Source organism: Manduca sexta, chromosome 26 (assembly GCF_014839805.1).
Source record: "Manduca sexta isolate Smith_Timp_Sample1 chromosome 26, JHU_Msex_v1.0, whole genome shotgun sequence".
Taxonomy (NCBI): domain Eukaryota; kingdom Metazoa; phylum Arthropoda; class Insecta; order Lepidoptera; family Sphingidae; genus Manduca; species Manduca sexta.
Genome location: NC_051140.1, coordinates 19,615,072 through 19,636,457, shown reverse-complemented (window position 1 = coordinate 19,636,457; position 21,386 = coordinate 19,615,072). Strand labels below are relative to the sequence as shown.

The 21,386-nt window shown below is 41.9% G+C and overlaps 2 protein-coding genes across 3 annotated transcripts; both read right to left on the bottom strand.

Moving 5' to 3' along the window:
- Positions 1 to 4,658: 4,658 nt before the first annotated feature.
- Positions 4,659 to 14,142, bottom strand: LOC115446857. Its single transcript, XM_037443177.1, has 15 exons — positions 14,137 to 14,142; positions 13,919 to 14,014; positions 13,166 to 13,702; positions 12,571 to 12,816; positions 12,090 to 12,363; positions 11,856 to 12,010; positions 11,574 to 11,771; positions 11,142 to 11,426; positions 10,845 to 11,045; positions 10,601 to 10,736; positions 10,148 to 10,235; positions 9,841 to 10,063; positions 9,642 to 9,733; positions 9,339 to 9,408; positions 4,659 to 9,120 (listed from the first exon to the last, which is right to left on the bottom strand). Exons 1-15 carry the CDS (start codon positions 14,140 to 14,142, stop codon positions 8,998 to 9,000), a joined length of 2,730 nt encoding a protein of 909 aa, XP_037299074.1. The 3' UTR covers positions 4,659 to 8,997.
- Positions 13,919 to 20,860, bottom strand: LOC115446856 (connector enhancer of kinase suppressor of ras 3). Of its 2 annotated transcripts, none has more exons than XM_030173664.2 (9): positions 20,672 to 20,860; positions 19,255 to 19,418; positions 15,830 to 16,005; positions 15,577 to 15,760; positions 15,105 to 15,290; positions 14,730 to 14,982; positions 14,456 to 14,605; positions 14,145 to 14,238; positions 13,919 to 14,014 (listed from the first exon to the last, which is right to left on the bottom strand). In XM_030173664.2, exons 1-8 carry the CDS (start codon positions 20,727 to 20,729, stop codon positions 14,192 to 14,194), a joined length of 1,218 nt encoding a protein of 405 aa, XP_030029524.2. In that variant the 5' UTR covers positions 20,730 to 20,860; the 3' UTR covers positions 13,919 to 14,014; positions 14,145 to 14,191. The 2 variants fall into 2 exon arrangements, with proteins under 2 accessions (XP_030029524.2, XP_037299152.1); XM_037443255.1 differs by lacking the exon at positions 20,672 to 20,860 and adding an exon at positions 19,779 to 20,068.
- Between the last annotated feature and the right edge of the window lie 526 nt (positions 20,861 to 21,386).

Sequence of the window (21,386 nt, the reverse complement as noted above, 5' to 3'; positions counted from 1 at the left end):
CAAAACTTTGAATTGCGACGCTGGAAGCTCTGCATGACACTGAACCGCGCGTGTCTTTCTATCTGATCGTATACCAGCCCAGCAATTACACGGGCTACATATCCTGCAAACTGAAACAGAACTGTGTTAGCACACTGCGGCTTCGCGGCTTACTTCCCAGATGAAGTCTCGCAAACAAGACATTTGCCACCGAGCAGTTACTTCATATCTCATAATAATAAATACATTTTAATAGACATAAACATCGAATAATTATTGAAATTACTCAAACACGCCCACAATGCATGATCCTAACATGACGATGTATTTCACACTAAAACGGTCTAATCCAGCAGAATGGCTATGCAGAATACCGATACGCAGCACAGAAATTTCGTAGAAATATCGACCACCGCTTAGTATCAGACGACCAACTACCTAATCGTTGCATTCATGAAGACACGAAAATTATATAGTATAGAATACAAAGAATTATTTTTGTTTTATCTAAAACTCAATTTGTAAACCAGTATATTATCGAGGTACGTATCTAATGTCTATAACATACAGTCTGTGATACTGGAGATGAGTGTATCGTCACATTCGATATAAACTCGATTGACAAGACAGTACCATACATAACTTATTACATTTACGTTCAGTAGTAGATTAAATACTACTACGATTACGCGCCTATGACACAATGTTACTTACGATTTGTAACTTGCAATTCTATTTTCAGCATTGTCGTCCTGACCGCTGGCACAGAGCCTCAGAGGTCAATGGATCCCCAGGACGTGCCATCTGTGCGACGTTACAATACACAAACTCAGATACACGCCCACGAATTCCACCACTACACTCAATTTAGTCACAGTCGATACATAATATCACTGTGTGATTATAATTACGGGCCCCGATCAGACAGATCATAATAACTAGTGGCCATTTTTTTAATACCTAGTAAGATGATATAACATGTAATAGTGTAGTAAGCAGTCCAACCGTTCCAAATAATGAAACCACACCAGCACTATTAATAAGTATTTAATTATATTGAACTCATATATTTTAACATAAATTGCCAATCAGGCTTAGAGACAAACTTGATACTTAAACTATTTCAACATAACGACCATTCCTTTTCGCATTCAGACGGCGGAATCCCTCTCGCCATTCTTTTTTCGTTTTATATATTTTTTTTAAAAAATGACAACTTGTAACTGCCATCACTCTGATCGTTATTCCTTTATGCTGCTGTGCTGCCAAAGTATTAAAGGTCGATAGCTCAATTAACGAATCTATATGAATAACGATCAGAGTGTTGGGGTTTATAAACTGAATATAATAATTTATTAACTCTGTATTTGATTTTCTTTCAAAACCTTACAATAGGTACATAGAATTGCTTATTATTAAAAGAAAAAAAATTGTTTATATGTGACTGACAAGCATGAAATATATTCTCAATATAAAAATAAAAGCACTAACCGAGCAAAGTGATGTCAAACCCTATCCTTCTATTTGAATAACCTCGTTGTGGGGAGAGAATAAAATATGCTCCCAGGGACACGGCGAGCTTCACCGCTCGGTATCAGAATCTGCGCCACAGTGCACACTGTTGATCTCGGCTTTCAGGAGTTGCAGTAGCGAGATACGATCTATCGTATATTCAGTCCTCAACAGTTAACAAAGTCAAGATCTTCTGTTGTGGCCTCTGCCAATACCCTCTGGTATACGTAGGTTATTGTTTATGCTTATTGCTTGCACACTAGAGTGATTAACCAATTCTAACTTCATTACAATAATTGTCCTGGGAGCAATTACGTTATCTGATTAAGAAATTATACAGTTTGATGTGTAGGCTAACATGAACGCCGCTGCATAATAATTATATATTAAATTACAAATTATAATATTACATTGTCATATTATAACTGTTGTGGTGAGCACGAGCTTTTACATATGAGAAAAGTTTTAAAGGATTCTCACTCCACACATTGCCCTAATGCCTATACCTTTGAAATTCTAATGTTGGACTATTTAGGTATGCAGGTTTCTTTATGGTGTTTTTCTTTTGCTAAAGGTGTTAATTAAGTAACATATATATTTACCTACATCTAATATAGCATCGAGGGGTGTACTTTTTACGTCGAAGACAAGACCAGCTATATTCTACCCGCAGCCCGCTGAACTACTGCGTGCTGCATATCTGACTTAAAAAGATTCACTAAAGCTTTTCCCATGTTCAGTTAAGCTGTATGCTAACCTTATAAGGATATAATCCTTAAGTTTATTGTGAATATTCTGTTTTAAAATATGTAAATAAAACGTTCAATTTTACGTTCAATTGTAAATGAATTTATGTTGTGGCTAAAGGCACTATAACTAAGAAGTCGTTGTGGCTCGGGTAAAAAAGTCGATTGCCGCCGCAGTCTGCACTAGAGTTGAGACTAGGTAGGTATCGCAGCTTTATTAGTGATATGGAATAAAATTCTTGATTTTAAAATAAACGCATAACTTAATACCTAAACCTGGGGTCAGTGCATGGAATAATGTATTCTTCTAGGATCAAATTCAATCTTGGTGACGTCAGTATAAGCATAGAAGTGAAAATTAAATGAAACAAAATGAAAACTAATTCTTTGTAACTACTGACGTGCTATATTTTATTAAAACCATTGCCTGTATAAAAGTGGTTTAATCAGTGGACTTACTCTGCAAATATCATTTCAACTCATAAATAAAACATTTTATTTAACCCTAAACGAGTCATCTAGTTGTATTAAAACGTGGACTCTGGGAGTGCATGCACGTTGCTTAGATTGATAAACAACCGACTTGGCCCGAGGTGAATGTCTCCGACCCTACTCTCCAATTTATGTGAACTGCATAATATATTATTTATTTGCGTTGTATCGAATTACGGGGTGTGTTGGGGTCGCCGGGGGCGTGGGGGACGGTGAAGGTGGAGGGGGGCAGTCAGTCCGTCACGTAGAGCTCACAAGTCGCAGTAACTCTGAAGCGTAGTTTTATGAACAGACGGGGGTAGCAGCGCCCAAACCCGACATGAAATGAGCTCGGGATGCCTACAAAGAATATTACAGGTATGGAATAATCACAATAATATTTAATACTTGAATCTTAGATTATGAGGGACGATAGTCGCGACGTTGTTCCCTCACCTTCGAATCTCTTATTTTTTTAAGTTATTTACTTAGCGCTCGCCCGAACCGTGAAAGAAATAGCAAGAAATTTTTTTTAGATAAAATTACATATTAAATTATAATCTTGGAATTCAATATTAAGATTACCTAAACCAAAAAAATAAAATAACAACGGACATTTTTATGCATTTATCATGCCACAAAGGTGTCCTGCGACAAAGTTTATACATTATGATGGCTCTTCCAAGAATCCCTCCTAGCCGAATTTCGGCCACGGCAGCCAATCTCAGCGGAGATCGGCCTAGTACGCAGGATATCATAGTGCACAAGTGCGTGCGCAATACGCAGGTGCACTCTCTGTTCCTTCATTCTCATAGTCCGTTAGGACGGCAATACGCACCGCGTACCTACGCATTACAACTACGCCACCGACGCAGTCAGGCTCTTCCATAATACTATATTGTGACTAAGTTTCTTCGATTTGTTTTAAACATACGTACAGGATCAGACTCAAAGGAAACTATATTTATTTCGCTTCAAAAGGATCACGAATCGATAGTTGAAGGGCTAGTTCTCTGAAACAATAAGTTTTGTTCGCGACCTCTGCTCAATCTCGCTATTTCCATATTGAAAGTCAGTGGATATCGCCCTGATATTTTGCGAAAGTTCTTGACTCCTGCATCTAAATTCAATAAAAGCTTGTTGGGAAGTTACACTTCGTGATCGGATTTGATATATATATGTATGTAAAGTCTATGAGCCGACTTCGAAAAACAACGCTAATGATCATGGTATAGTTTTTTCTACAAACTGTAATAGTACGCCAATCTCACATTGTTCATTTCACATTCAAGAGCGTTTGTACAGCATTTGAATAAACAATACCACCGTGGACATTAAGTAGGTAAATGAATACAATTCTAAGGCGAGTCATTAACGCAATTATTGTAGGCGTTAAGTGCACTTGGCACGGCGAGGGGAACGTGGACTCGTCCGGGGGAGAGGGGGGATGAAGACAGTGCAAATTAAAACACGTTTAATATCTTATTCTTTTCTAGCCGTTGATGACATTAGCCCACTCGCGCCTTTGTTAAGGCGTCGCGTCGCTCTGCAGGCGCCGTTTAATTATGTTAATTATAAGCGAGAGGCTAATTCCCTCTTTTGTTCTTTATACCTCCCCATGCGAATAAAGTGGTGCAAATGTTGAATTTAATCCATGTCGTGATTAATGCGATAACCGTTCGAGTGACGTCATGTTTAGCTTCTTAAAGGGCACTTGAACTATGCCCGACGGTGCAATTGATGCAAACACAAAATAAGGAATTATGTAGAAGTTGTACACATCTAAGGCTCTGATTACCAATATATTTATTATGGACAGTTTTTAATTGAATACCATAATAGGACACCATGACATGTATTACAGAAGTCCGTTTATAAACTTCTCAAATAAAGGCATAATATAATCATATTTCTAAAGAAAAACAATACTAGGAAATGAAACAAACGATACTCGTTTTGTATAAAATGTATTATATAGATAAACAGGCGCGTGTCGACGCGCGTATACACACTCGTACATCGGAACTGAAGGTACCATCGCGTCGCACGGCGATGACTTCTCTTAGGGACCATTTACCATTCAACACACAATTATTCTATAAGTATTAGCAATAACATTCATATAGTTTGCCGTCGAAGGCACCTACAGGGCGACTGTACGAGAAGGCGTAATACAAGTTTTAGTCACATCGTACCAACATGTTACTCGAGTGAGTAACTTTTTTACTCTCTTACACGCTCTTTTTACAGTGAGCGAACGTGATGAGTCAGTTAGTGTAGGTAGTACTCATTTAATTACCATTTAATTGGGAAGTAGGATAGTGACTTATATTTGGACATTTTATATTTGATCCTTAGTATCCACTCAAAAGTCGTGAAACAGGTTCAAAACCGACATGTATTGGTCCCACACTCGACGGCAAACTGTATGAATCTTTATGACATTAACTGTACTTGAACAAATGTTACATCGATTACTTCAGCGTCACAAATCTATAGTAAATAATATCAATCTGAACTTTTATTTTAATAGTATTTTTATACATTTAGGACACCTATATAGATACATTATGTAAATGGTAATTCACATTTCGTTAAAGTATTCACTGTGGTTATTCAATGGAAGAAATAACGGAAGACCAACTTTGGCTAAAGGTGAATTTACATCGCAAAGTGGCGAGTACAAATGTCACGATATAACTACTTAAATTTCGTAGAGTTCTAGTATGCGGGAATCCGTCTCGGAGATAGGAACACTGATTAAGTGTTGTCGTTTATTAAGGGGCATCCATAAATGACGTCACTCGTATTTCATGACGTTTTCTTGTCATATGTCACCCTTTGTTACCCCCCCCCCCCCTGCCCGCCACCATTAACGTATGACGTAATTTATGAATGATGCCTTATATTGAGCGACATTAAGCTATATAGAATATGTATTGTACAAACATGTACACACACTATCTCCTTGCACGTGTCACTTCACAGGAGTAAATTAACAATAAAATTATATAAAACGTGATAGCAACACAGTATTAATAATTTAGTTGTTTTTGAACGCACAATATATCCTACATTAAAATAAAGCGATAATTCTCTGAGCATATATTCATACATGGACATTATTCTACCATAACATAGTAAAGTATGGAAGGGTCCGCGTTAGGCCAACACAGCCACAATATAACACTCTTATACATAACCATAAGTAGAACGTTAAGTAAATAGTTTTTGTATCATTTATATATAAAAATTTGATTTTAAGTAGGTATAGTCCGTTTATCTAACGCTGAGACGATGTACATCTTGAACGTCGCAAAGATTATGTAGGCCCTCGTTATTGAGCTGAATGATGGCGGGTTTCATGATTTTAAATGTTTACCCTTCATGTTTAAATAAATGCAAATAAAAAAAAATAACTTTTAAATAAAATAATTTGACCACAATTAAAAGACATGAAATTTACCATAACCGGCCTGAAGGCAGTCTCTGACCCATCTACATCACCTAAACTTGACAAACGCGACATACAGTGACTAATTCCAGGCCAGATGAGTCAAATAGCATGTTGTGCTCATGGGTATTAGCTGCGTCAGTTAAGTTTATAGACCTATTTTCGGCACACAAAATAGCAGTCAACATGTACAGGGTGATATAATATTAATATAAAGAACATTGCAACAGTGCCAATGGGGTGGGTAAATCATTAAACATCAAATATTCGATCATAGTAATCGGCCAATAGGGGACCGGGCTCATTTTTGTTCTTTATTATTATCAAATATTTACGTTATATAAATTAGAACACAGAAAGAATTATTTAAATCCGGTAAAAAATCAACAAGTTATAAGTCTTTTAATTTCGGTAGAAGGGGTAAGTAACAAGAAACAGAAAAGAGGTGCAATACCCACGTGTGACGTCATCGGGCATTACGATGTGTGCGAAAGAAAGGGATGAAGCGATATCCCCACTTCGCGCCCACTTCGGCACATAGTAATATTTGAAATATGAATTACTGGCTCATTTTTTAACCAATTTTAATGCAGTTTTCGCGGGAGGGTTTCTTTTTCGTATTATTAACCACTATATATAGAATAATGTACAAAATCAAACACAGGCCGGTTCCCTATTCCATTTTATTTCCCCAATTCTCAGCGAACAGGGAGTACTCTATTGTATTAACTTTACCAGAATGGGACGTTATATGATAGTAAAATATAAAAAGCACTGAATAGTAAGAAAAAGAAATCCTCGGATATTATTATTAATAAAACCTCGTCCCTTCAAGAAACACGGACCACAAAATACAATAATTCAGTCTCTCATACATTCTTCTTATATACTAATATTTAAAAATATAATAAAATCACTGAGCGCAATACAATATACACAATCGTAGTAAAAAAATAAAAAATATATAATTTCATTACAGAGTCGATAGTTTCGCTTTAACGTACAGAGTTAAAACATATGTATAAGAAAAAATATATTTTTATAAAATATACCATAAATGTACAGCTGCAGCGATGAGCGCGACATTATATTAAGAAACAATTATAATTATTAGTACCTAAAATGGAAGTCCTCCCAAAATCATCGAAGACCAAGCTTATGTCCCACACAGCATTCGTTTGTTGCTCTGACGTCAGATCAACGTGCATTGGCCAGCTATATCATTGCTGGTTTAGAGCTTATTTATAAGTGTAAGCCTTTGTCCAGCGCTGGGAGGTAACATATAATATACTCAATTAGGAAACTGCAACGTCATCGCTGCATCTCTTAAAATATAACCACAAATTAAATCATATTCGTAAGTATTCAACAATAACATTTACAACCTACGTTATTGTACGTAATACTGGGCGTTAGTTAGCGGCCACTACTCGCACTAGTCGCTAGTCAGACTAGTCGCATAAGTTGCCGACTAATCGCATCAGTTAGTCGCGTTATAGCGACTAATCGCGTTAGTAATCTAGTCGGAAATATTAATCGTATTAATTAACTCCTAGACGCATTGGCTAGTACCATATGTGTTAATCACATTAGTTACCAACTAGTCGTTTCTTTGACGACTAATCGTACTAATTATGTTAGTCTTAAATGTGACTAGTCAATATGGAACGTATTGTTCATTTATAATGAAAGCAGAATATAATTAATCGTTGTCAAGCAGTTTGAGCCTCTGTAATATTTTGGTTGAAGTTTAACACTGGAATTAAACCTGACATGGCATTACATTAAAAAACGAATTGAAGCCATACATCTTGTTTGCTAGTCTAATTCATTTTATAAATATGAGTTCCCGATTTTAATTTGTCTGTCTGTCCGTACTCCGCCAACATTAAACAATTGTCGAAAACCCAAAAAAAAATATGTATGCACCACATAAAATATAAATCTTAGCTCGTATTAACGGTATAACATATTTGTTCTATAATAAAATATTGACCGGTGAACATATAAATGTATTAAGAGTAATTTTCGCTACAAATATTAAAAAATTAGTACCAGGAATTTTACTACTAATTACTCATTTATTAGTTCTTTGCCACATCAGAATAGAGATTACATGAAATGTCAAATGCAATTAATATATTATTACTAATAAACGGGCTATTGATATTAAAAACTTTTACTTCGCAACAATATATTTAATACCAGGGGGACGGTTCCCAAAATTCGAAACGAAAGAATGCAAAATGACGTGCGAACATACCAATTAATAATATAGAATGCCATCCAATTTAAGAAAACTCGATTGAGAGTTTAAAATGTGTTCGACGAATCTACATTTACTTTATGTAACTTTGTTAAAAGTATTTTTAACTTTTTTTTTACATTAGTCAAAGTTTGGAATTGCAACCTATATAAGGCAATATTTATTTTTCAAGAATTTATATTCACTTTAGATAAATTTATCTACATTTTGTCGTAGTATCGACATATGAAAGCTTGTTAGCCAATATGTATTCTCAAGATGTCTAGGCGTAGGTCAAAACCTTTTTGAACTAATCACTTCAGTACTGTAAAACCTAGAATTTTTACAAAGGAAACATCTTTATTATATGAAATTGAATACATGTTTCATTATCAGCCGTTTTCATAAACGATCTCCATTTTAATCTTCGATCTTTTTTTGAGAATGAACCAAACAAAAAATGTTATTTGTGAGCTTGTTAAAAAACTTCGTTCTGGTTGGTCCATTTGTAATGGATCGATAAGAGTATTTTGAACGCCGGTGTACGTTAGTTTCCATAGTGTGGTTGTCGAGTGTCGTGTGCTGCGCGGCTAGTGTGGGTGCGGGTGCGGGCGCGGGTGCGGGCGCGCGGGCGGGCGCGCCAGCGAGTACGTCTCGGGCTGGAACGTGGGCGGGCACTGCAGGTGCGGGTACGGCGCCGCGCGAGCCCCCGCCTGCACACACACACACACCACTAGCCATAACGGAGAGTTCAACTCAACAGTACACTTGAACAGACTGTGCTCTGCAGTAAGACAATGTAAAAATATCTCTATTTATAATGTACTGACACCTGCTCACGGGTCAAATCATTCATAAATCCACATACGGGATAATCTACTTAGTAACAAGTAACAGACAAAGACACCGAATAATGTAGGTTTAAATATACCTGTTCATGCGCAAATACGAGTCGCAGCCGTGACACGCCACCCGGCGCCGGCTCGCCCACACCGCGGCCACTGCAACACGATGTAAACATATTATGAATTAATATAGTTGATGGCCGTATAAATTTAAAGAGAATAAATAATACTGCCGATATAATAAGATTTTTGGTTTAAATCAATATAATAATATAGAGGTATACTTAGTTTATCGAACGTCTTAGGGATCGGCAGCCAAATCAGAAAAAAAGCATATAAGCACTGTATGCTATGAGTAGTATCTAAAATAACAGTGTGCAAATATATACCTGTCGCGTGGTGCATTCGCAGCTTGTGTAGTGTGCGACGCGTGCGCCGCGTGTGCGGCGAGTGTGTCGCGCGACTCCTGCGCGTTGTGCACCTGCAACAACACATCTTACTAGTATCGACAGTAATTAATAACATTCAACATAAAATTGTAATTTATTTTGTTAATGGTAGGTAGTGATGGTAGAAGTTTATTAATACCTTGTCGTTCCTGCGCAGTGAGTCCCGCCAGCGGTCGGGCGCGAGCGGCGGCGGCGCGGGGCGCGCGCGGGGCGGCGCGGGGCGCGGCGGCGGCGGGGCGGGCGCGGGCGCGGGGGAGGCGGCGCGCGGGGGGGACTCGTCGCCTCCGATGGTCTCGTAGCCGAGCCGCGACGGGTCCACGTCCGCGTCCGCCTCGCGCGGACCCACCTCAATGCGTTCGTACCTAAACACAAGCCGGTGTGTTTGTTTAATACTCTTGTTTCTATCCATTACAGCGCACGGTCTCATAATAAACGACATTGCTCACCCGTCCCCAGCACCGCGAGCCCCTCCACCGGCTCCTCCTCCGCCGACGCCGCCTCTGCCTCCCACCTCGCCATAAATCACGTCCGCCACTAGAACATCATAAAATGTCTTACTTTACCCTTATTCATAGACGTTTTTTATCTAAGGACGGAGCAAAGCTGTGGTAGCAAGTCTGTTTCTCAGTGCCGATGGTGTGGAAGTCTTCGCAATGCGTAACTATAGGGCCGTTGTGATTAGCTAATATTGTTGTATCTCAGACTTGTTATCACAGCTTTGCTCCGTTACATTTTAGTATTTTCACCTTAGCAATAAAAATATCACTTTCAGAAGATTCGTTGTCTTTACTAAAACAAGACACGGATATGATTAGGTACGTTGATTTATAAAAATAATCGAGAGTGCGTATATATGTCTGTACGCAAGCGCGCGTGTGCGAGTGTGTGTGCGTACTGACCGACAGCGTCGAGCGCGGCGGCGAGTCGCCTCTCGACGCCGAGCAGCACGCGCTCGCTGTACATCTGCCGCCGCTCCTCCTCCTGTTTCTTCAGCATGAACTGCTCCAGCGTCACCAAACCCATCAGGTTCTCGGCCTGACGACATAAAATTTATATTATTAAAAATTTCAAACACATGATGTTTGTAGGAAATATACAGCAATAATGTTTATGGAAATGGCGTCGCTAATGTAATGCATGTACCTTGTGTGCGTGCCGTGCGGGCGCGGGCGCGGCGTGGAGCGGCGCGTGCGCAGAGTGCGCGGGGAGCGCGGCGTGCGCGCGGCGCTCGTCGCTGAGGTTGGGGTTGGAGGCGCGCAGCACGTCGGGCGACACGCCGCCGCCCGCGCCGAGCACCACCGCCGCCGCACTGCGCGCGCCCGGAGACGACGCGCTCGACTTGCTCTACAGTACACATGTACGCAGTGTCATTATGCAGTATGTCTCTATACAATAGCAATGGAAAGATGTGGATCCACTACTTTTAATGAGCATACGGACCTTGGTTTTGGAGTCGTCCTTGCTCTTGTTTCTGGAGAAGAAGCGCAGGTACTTCCTGTCGAGGCTGGTGGAAGCGTGACTCACGTTCTCCTGCGACTCGCTACGTTGCATGCGGTGCGTCAGCTTCTTCAGCGAGCCGAACTTCGACTTATCTTTATCTTTCTCTTTATCCTTCTCTTTCTCCTTTTCCTTTTCTTTCTCTTTCTCACTTCTTTTCTCGGGACTCTCATTATCGGATTCGGTTTCGGAGTAATCTGTTTCGGAAAATTGTTTTGATACGTCCATCTGTGAATATAATTTTTTTGTATAAATTCCATTATATACCAGCCATACAAAATTATAATACTAATACTACTGCCACACTAAAAAGTTGTGATTTTGTTCTGAATTAAATAATAATGGCTCGATTATAAAATATGTTCTAGTACTAACATGCGTGGCGAGCGAGGGCAGCAGCGTGGCGCGGTGTATGAGCTGTATCCACGCGAGCATGGCGTCGCGCGAGTCGCACGCGAAGTAGAACGCGGTGCCCGTGTGGTACACCTTGAACGCATGCGCGCGAGATTTCACCTCGCCCGCCGCGCACACCGTGAACCCCTCCAAGTAGATCATACAGTCCGCCTTTGAACACTGCAACAATACCAGGACAACATGCTTTAGAAGGTAATAACTCACGGGAACACGTTTGACAAAGTGTACATGTGTGTGTGTCACCTGCGGCGTGCGATACGCGTAGAGCAGGTTATGCGTGAGCAGCAGGTGTCGGCGCGCCCAGCGCGGCTGCATGGCGTGCCGCGCGCGCACGCGCTGCCACACGCCGCCCGCCGCGCCGCGCGCCGCCAGCGCACGCGCAGGCACGCTGCGCCGCTCTGCACACACCCAGCGACCACATGCGTCAGTATGAGACCAGATCTCACTAACCATAATTACAATTAAACGATCACTTACTCGCCAAAATGGAGCTTTTCTTCTTTAGACTTCTAGACTTGGAATTAGGGAAGATGCCTCTCACGGCGCTGGTGGGGGAGAGTGCCAGTCCACGCGCCGGTGAAGAGTCCCCGGTCGCATGCGCGCCCATCACTATGTCGGGCGCGCGGCGGGTGGCGGGCGCGGCGGCGGGCGGCGCCGACTCCGCCTCGCTGTTGATGGCGGGCAGCTCGTGCCGCTCGCTCGGGATCACGCGAATGTCGTGCTTCGTTATGTGACGAAGAGGCACTGAGATCTGATTAATGCAATGTGTTTATTTTTCTCATATCTGAGATGGTTTGAGTATTAACATTGTCTATGTTTTTATTTTATCTTTGTTAAGAGGTCTTTAAAGACAAAATATTTAAATTAAATTATTTATAATATGGATAATCGATATAACAAAAAAAATTGAATTCGCTTTCATTAAATTAGCTACATAAATAATCATTGTCCTGCTCACCTGTCCCGCGTCGAGGTTTTTGAGCGGCTTCAGCGGCGAGGTGGGCTCGGGCTCGCGCGGCTCCCGCGGCACCGCGCGCAGCACGCCCAGCGCGCGCACGTCGCGCGAGCGGGCGGGCGCGGGGGCAGGCGCAGGCGCGGGGGCGGGCGCGGGGGCGGGGCTCGCAGCGTGCCGGGCGGGCGCGGCGGCGGCTCGGGCGCGTCGGAGCGCGTCGGGCGCGCGGCCGCACTGCGCGGCGGGACAGGCCTGCACACGACACATTCATTTAAACCAAAACCATAACTCGGCTCTACTAGCATAGCTGTTGGTGACCCGATGAAAATACCAAATGTACCTACATAAATTAATATATTGCGTCAAAATATTGTAAAATATTTTATGTTATATTGAAATCATGTTAAAATATAGCGTATTTTCGCTAATGACTATACACCGATTAATGATATAATATTAACTGAAAGCTATGTTGACAATCCGCAAAATTCGTCGGAGCGCGCGCGCGGACTACGTAACATACTCACCGGCCAATATTAGTCCTAAGTTCTTCAGGGCCGTCTTCCAATTTCCCGTTGTCACCTATATTCAGCCTAGTAACTCTGGCATTCTCTATTCCCCTACCATCCAGGATTGATCGGCGCCGGTGCTCCATCATCGCTATGTTTATCGTCTCCAAGATCTTTTCTGTGGTCGACTCGTCCCTCTCACCCGTGCCTTCCACGTCGAGCGCCAAGTCATCATTTTCCCATTTGTTAGAAGGATCAGGCGATTCCGGCTTTTTGAATGTGAAACCAGACTCCGAAACGTCCGATCTCTTGCGAGCCAATCCCCGCTCGACAGCGTCGATCTTCTCCGACGTCAGACCTTCTTGTGTGTCAGATTTGTCGTCGGTCGGACGTCGATGGTGTTGCTGCAGGATCGCTTCACCAATCTGCGAGCTGGACTTTTTGAAGTCAAGAATCTGGTCCGCCTTCTCCGCGGAGTGCACCAGTATGGTGGGGCTGTCGGCGGGCGTGGCGGGCGCCTCGGGGATGGTGTCGCCGCGCGGGCCGGGCGCGCCGGGCGCGGCGCCGGCGCTGAACTCGTACGCGGGCGTGGAGTGGCTCTTGTCGAGCTTGGCGCGCGCGCGCTCGTCCTCCAGGCGCGCGGGCGGCGCGGGCGGCGCGGGGGCGCGGGCGGCGCGGCGGGCGGCGGGCACGTGCGCGGCCGCGCCGACAGCTGCAGGCCCGTGCTGCACGACGCCGCCTGCACACACCACAGAAACGATACCAATGTAAAGCACCTGAGTATGTATATATTAATTCATATAAGTTTAGTATGCGCGAGGGAATCGGGTGATGCCAGTGAGTACCTTGTCCCGTGCGTAGAGCGCGAGGTCGTCGGGCGCGGGGCTCGCGCCGGCGCTGCCCGCCGCTCCCCATCGCGCCTGCTTCAGCTCCTGCCAGAACTGCACACACACACACTTACACTTAAATCTAAAATATCATATTGTGTAGTAAGTATCAAATCATGTGGTAAAAAACCGTTTATTTGTAGGTTAGTCGCACTATAGGTAGGCATGATAATAACACACATACCTGTTCAATGTCGTGTGCGGGCCGCGTGGCGACGGGACTGCCGCCGCTCACGCTGTGCCGCCGACATGCCGCCGCGCACGGCAACCCGCGCGACCTGCGCCACACACACGCACACACATGAAGGGCACGTGCACACGCACAATATTTACACCTTCGTTACGAGCTATCTAAATCATTCGACGATAGTAGGTTTATCAATGACAAGACTTTATCATGACATTCATGCATCATGGCCACTGCGAATATTTCCAATTACTTAATAATGCACTGTGAACTGTTACTATAGGTAATAGCGAGTAGTTTGTAGTGACCTGGCGGGGTCGAGCAGTGGGTGAGTGGGCGAGGCGGGCGGCGACAGCGGCTCGCTCTCGTCCGACGACGACGCGGCCGACTCGCGCGCCGCACCACTCGCCTCCGCCGCCGGCGTCGCGCATGCGCTGGGACTGTCGCTGCTGTACACGCTGCCGTCAAACCACACGACTCATAGCATACGACGGCTAAACTTGGTCAATTATATTACTGTGTTTTTAACTGATTAAAGTTGCGATTGGACGTGATAGAGGAGGTATAATGTGCAGCGCGGACCTGTCGATGCGCAGCTCGTCCCTGGGCCGGTGCGGCTCGTAGTGCGCGCGGTGCATGCGCGAGTGTCGCGCCAGGCGCGCGTGCAGCGGCGGCGAGGCGAGCGCGGGCGGCGGGCGCGCGCCCTGCGCCGCAGCCGCAGCGCCAGCTCGCCGCCGCCCGCGCCCGCCGCGCCCCCCGCGCCCGCCGCGCCCGCCGCCTGGCACGCGCGCACCACCGCCTCCGAGCTCCACCCCACCACGCACTGGCCGCCCACCTACAACATTTTAGGATTTTAAATTAAAAAACCATTTGATATTTTCTTCTCCAATTCCAAAAAAATCGACATAAATATTTAATTATATTTTTGCGTAAATACCCTGAGCGACCCACGAGTACCTGCACGATCTCGTCGCCAGGGTGCACGGCGCCGGAGGCGTGCGCCGGCGAGCCGAAGCGGATGTCGGCGAGCTGGTGCGGGCCGCAGCACGACGGCTCCAGCGAGAAGCCCAGCGCACGCCCGCGCTGCCGCAGCGACACCGCCTCCAGCGCCGCCGGCTGCAGCGCCGCCGGGGACGACACCTCCTGCACACGACATGTTACAATCACTGTGGAAGTTTTGGACACCTAAACCTATCATCACCAGTCAACTTCCAAAATCTGCATTTTATTGTAGTCCAAGTGCGAGCTCTAAAAAACCTAATGGAATATTGACGTAATTACTCAATGCAGTGAGTCTGTCGACATTACGTTACCAGTTTAATAAATGTATATCGCACATCGACGCCTGAGCTTACCACCTATGCTTGTGCATCAATTTATGATTTATGGAAGTTAAGATTACTAGGGTGCAATATAAATGAATTTGTACCTGTATGATGTAGTCAGCGGCGGCGGCTGCTGCGGCGGCGGCGGCGGCCACGGCGCGCGCGGGCTGCTCCGCGAACCGGTCGCGCTGCGCACACGTCGCCGCCTCCAGCGACAGCTTCAGCAGCGCCGCCTTGCGCTCCGCCAGCGGCGCGCCGCCGCGCCCGCCACCCGCGCCGCCCGACCATCTGCAACCGACGACTTTGTCAACATACTCACACTTCACGCCGACGTTTGTCCACCGTGGCGGTAGTTACCTGTCGAGCCAGCAGACGAGCGGCTTGACGGCCTGCACGGTGCGCGCGACGTCGGCGAGCGTGTGCGTCTCGAGGCGCGCGTCGGGCGCGTGGCGCAGCGTGCGCGCGAGCGTCGTGGCCACCACCGACACGCGCACCGCCAGCTGCTGCACGCACTCGCGCGACAACTCGTATTGCTGCAACACACACCACACAACTCATTCATTTATACAACTCATGAGAGATTCAATCTGCTCAGTCTCCTTGTAAACCCTTGCCTTCTCCACATAGATACGATCAAACCGACAACTTTCAACTAAAAAGTCGGTACTGCATTACCTGCAGGGCGTCTCGGATTGCTTAATAAATTATATAGGTTATGATATCGTTCAAATATAACGTTAAATGCTAAGCATGAATATTAAATCTATATTTCGTCTTTACACACCGAGTGACCAAACTACATGTGGCTTAATATTGAGTACAGTAGGACTTAACAAATATTATTGTGCTGATGACGCCAAGAAACTTGAGAGTCTCCTTTACTGGATGTAAACGCAAAACATTTAAAACAATACCTCCTTAATATATACTTCATACATGTCCCACAAGTACTCATGTCCAATAAGCAATGTCCATGAGCGGGCAGTGTGTAAAAGTTCCCACGAGGCATTATCTGCACAATAACTGCGGGTTGCTACCAATGGTACAAGAGTACATTGGTTGCTACTAACACTGAACGATAGCGTTCGAAAGAAATATGGTTGCGTAAACATACATTTTTATGGAAAGCTATTTGTCAAAACTATAACAAGGCATGTGCTAATACGTCGCTTTTAAGCAATTAGTTACATTTCATAATGCTCAATGGTGGCAGTGTATACCTTAATTAAATTAATGTTCCATATCTACCCTCTATGGCAAGCCGTGAGGGTATTTTGTGACGACATTCATTCCCGTATGTCACAGACCACAATATAATGTAATAAATTATGACGTCACAGTTATCATGTTGAATTAGAACTCGAGAGTATAAACATGGAGTGCCGACTCTAAGCACAAGTCAGTTACATAAGATATGGTTGCGGTTATGCTCCAATAATACACTCTAGACAAAACTTTGGGAAACTATCCAATAGCTACTGACGTTTCCTCATTAATGCCCATGTCTAAAGAATTCCTTAAAGAACTATCTTCTGAGATCATCGGATGTGTACTATTAGTACATTACATAGACAATAGACATACTCGTGAGATTGATAGTTCGTCAATTGTCACAGAGAATTCCGATTGTGAGACCGCCAAGCTGAGAGATATCGCGTCGATATGCGTGAGTCACACTCGAGAGTCGGGTGTCGACGTGTCGGTAACAGCCGCAGCGCGCAGCCACCGGACACGATAACCGCGCTCGAGATGGGTTATATATAAACGTTATCTAGCACCTACGAGTCTAGCGCGCCGACACACACGCCGACATATCTGATAAACTCTCAATAAATATAACCACTAACGTTATACAAATAAAATGTTTTATAAGGCAGCAACGTCCCCGAAAAATACTCCCATTACTTTTACTGATATAAATACATATTATAATGTTTTAGGTGGCACGTATTTCCTGCACGAGAATGTTAGATAGTTCCACTGATATGACTATTTCTCCGCCAAATAGGCAAGCACTATTCTTTGCATGTGGCTAGGAATTATAGGCATGGAATCAGAATTCTGTCTCCTAAAAATAAAAACGTAGTACCATACAATAAATACTCATAGTTCTGGGTGACATTGTTACTGTTTGTAAGCAATTTTAGCGCTTGCCATCACCAGTGCTACTATCTCTTTATTCTGCTGTGAAAAAAAGTTATAAGTTCACTAAAGTATCAATTTAAATATGTATTTGAATATTATGCAAATAACTAGAGCCCTCTTGCATCCAAATATCATGATAATAAATACTCCTTTACCAACAGCTGTAATCAGTGTTCTAACTTAAATCACTATTTAGTGCTGTCCTTTTCTTTCCTAAGGTAATTGAGCTAAAATAATAATAGACATATTTTAATACTTTGAATTACATTGAAACACATTAGTTGTTTAAAATGCTTAATGGCAAAAGGTGGCAACACAAAGTCGGTTTCCAAACATTGCGTCAAATAAACACAAGACCCTTTAGTTGTTTTGACGTTTTCTAAATATAGCTGTAGCATGAATGTTTTTACAACTCACTGCCAAATTTTAACATTGACATTCAGTCTAAAATGGAAACACGGATAAGAATAAATTTATGTTACTTTTGATTCATAATTATATTCCCTACCTCAATATTTACAAAACCTAAATGTATTTCCTAAAACTACAAAGTACCTATCCTTTTTTCCTAACAAATTTTGGGCAATAAAAAGGTAATATAATTATTAATTTTGGTCTCACTCGCATTCATGTCAGTTTGAGACTGACTGTATTTAAGGTATGAGTACATGTGGATAAATTGTACAAAGATTAAGAAGTCTCAATCTTTTTTTATAAAACAATCTTTTAATACTACTAAACAACAAAGCGTATTCTCCCCTTGGTGCGTCGTTTAAATTATAAATTATGATGAGTCATAAGTCTATGCGATTTTGCACACAGTTTTTATAAAATTGTGTATTAGTGTCAGATACACTTTTCGCGAGTTAATAACGACATGCGCCGTCTGCGCATACGCAGTAGCAATACCATAAATATGAAATCTGAAATCAAACGCCAATAGAATATTCGGCAGTCTCACTTACACATGAGCCAAACAAAGAACATTGAAAAAGTATTTGTTTTTTGTCATCTTATAATCACAACAATGCACAAACCGTGTGCATGTAAATTGGGCGTAATAATACTCCAAAATTAAGAAACTTTAATTGTAAATAAAAATATATATATTACTGTTACTTTTTGCAGGCAGTCAAAATAAATACTATAGATATAAGTACACCTATTAAGTAAGCAGTGAAGTTCAAACATATTACTACTTCACTGTATAATTTTGCACCCAAAAGTAGATAATCATAGTAAACCAGTGATAAGATAAAGTGAAAAAAGTAAAAATGACACAATAATGATGTGTACAGGAATTTTAGCCACAAGGAAACACTTCACATCTGTATTAATATGTACTTCTTTAATAATATAATAATCATTATTTTTTTAGTGGTAGCATCTTGATACTATACCCTGACAAAATAAACTAAAAGTAGTAAACTATGAAATGTACATAATTTAAATTAACATGTCATCAAATTGTGTACTATTCTCAATTTACCCAAACAAAGGAGAGGTGTAAAAAGTATATTATACTAAATATCTTTAGTCTAACAGTGTCGAACATAAAACCACAAAATATCTGATAGATGAATAAGTCCTTGTTTGTGAAACTATCTAAATACAATAACATTCCGGAATGTACTCACAAAGTTCCTGAGATGTTCAACAGCCTCGAGCAACAGCTCCTGGTGGCCAATGATGTGCATGCCCAGGTACTCCAGGTCGTCGCACCTCAGCATCAACAGCTTCGCTCCATCCAGCCCACGCTCTCGTAAGGTTGGCACATACTGTGCAACCTTGGGGCCCAAACCTACAAATTAAATATTTACATTTATTTGATGATTCCTCTATTCAGATTAATGATCCGTTCCTATGAATAACATTAATCATTATTTTTGAATCCATAGGAAAAATGGACAGATTAAATAAAACAGATGGATCAGTAATTTTGATTGGTTTACTATAACAGTAACACATAGTTAGCGGTTGAGATAGTGTATTGGAATCAGCCGTGAACTAAGAATTTCCAATGTCAGGTAACATCTTTCTAAAATTAATATTTTAATGTTTAGCCAACAGGCATATATTCAGATGTATAACAGTAAGGCTAAAGATTTTCTGATATACTCAATTGTGACAAAACTTAGTGAAATATTGCATACTCTGTCACCTTTTATATTTTCTGGGAGACTTTGGACAGCCACTTGGAACATTTTCAATATTATAACTAACTTGTATCTGAAACATGTGACAGATGTTTATACATAACATCTATTTTAATGCAGCAATAGTCTAGCTTCAATGGCATAATTGGCATAGTGGAACCATTGTAATATCAAAAGCACTGGCTAGAAAACTCAATTGCTTGTTGTTGCGCAGTGTCAATGTGTAATAAATAACATTTGCATTATTTAATAATAAAATTTGTCACTCTTTGTTTCTGGAACAATATGTTACAAGGTATTGGAATACTACAGTAAATAGGCCCCTGTAAGAGAGATGTGGAATGATAGTATTGATCTTAAAATTTCATCAAAATTGTTGGAAACACCTTCACCCATACCCAAAAGTTGCTTATACAAAATATTAACAAATAAGTCTACCCACATAGAACCTAGGTGGCTTAATACCTAATCTAGTAGGTGACCAATAACCATCAATGGAGTAATTTAATCCAGGGTTGGTATTCATTGAGATTTATCTATTCAAGTGTTTAAAAGCTACTGTGTTACATACAAACTTCATGTTTTACAACTGTTTTGGCTATCTTTGAGTAGCTTAGTTTTAAGAGAACCCGAAGATTAATAACTGTCTTACCCTCTAGCGGTAAAACATAACATAAACTGCACGTTGACATGGTCATATAACACCAGTACAGAGAAATTAACCGACTGTTACTAAGACGAATAAGATAAACCAGTAGTCACAAGATTCGTAGAAATACAAGCGAGGCGACGACGGCAAAAGAGAGCTCTATTATATCCCCATATCGCAGATTTTTGTGTGACGCGCGGCGGGACCTGCCTGACTCACCGACTGCGATACAAACACGGCCTAACTCACCCGACATCCATTCCGCCACCTGGTCCGGCGACCACTCAGCAACATTCAGACCTGCCATCGCGTACAACTTCGCACATTTTTCAACAACCACTAATATTTATACGTTATTTTGATACGGACGAGAGCCGAGACGCGCAACTGCACAACCTTACGAAAATTTTTGACATGACAGTTGACACTGACATTAAGGTTCTGACAACAACTGACAGCCGACAGGCGACGGTTGCGCCTCTTTTATCATTGGTTGCGCCACGCCATAGACTTAAACGGCAGTTGAATAATTGAATAATTCAGTTATTAATATTTTCAAAAGTACCTATAGTTAGATATTTTATAAAATCACCTACACATTTAATTTATAATTATTTTTTGTAAGATGTATTTTTTTATTTACGCTTCTGTAGAATACGAGTTTTGCTAACGTTATAACAGATGGCGACACTACATCTCTTTGGACTATAAATTGTAAAGTAAACAAGAATAATTTTTAATTTTATTATTATTATATCTCCATGGGTAGACAATTAATAGTATAGTATGATTTATACATTTTTCTATTCATACAAAGTAGCTAATAATATGCGTATGGTATCGAATTATAATGTTGTCCACTACCTAACGTATTTATTTTATTATTTTCAAAGAAACTAATCTTTAAAACTGTTGGTCTTTCTTTAGATAAAAAAATAAATAAAAGTGTTTAATCATACAATTC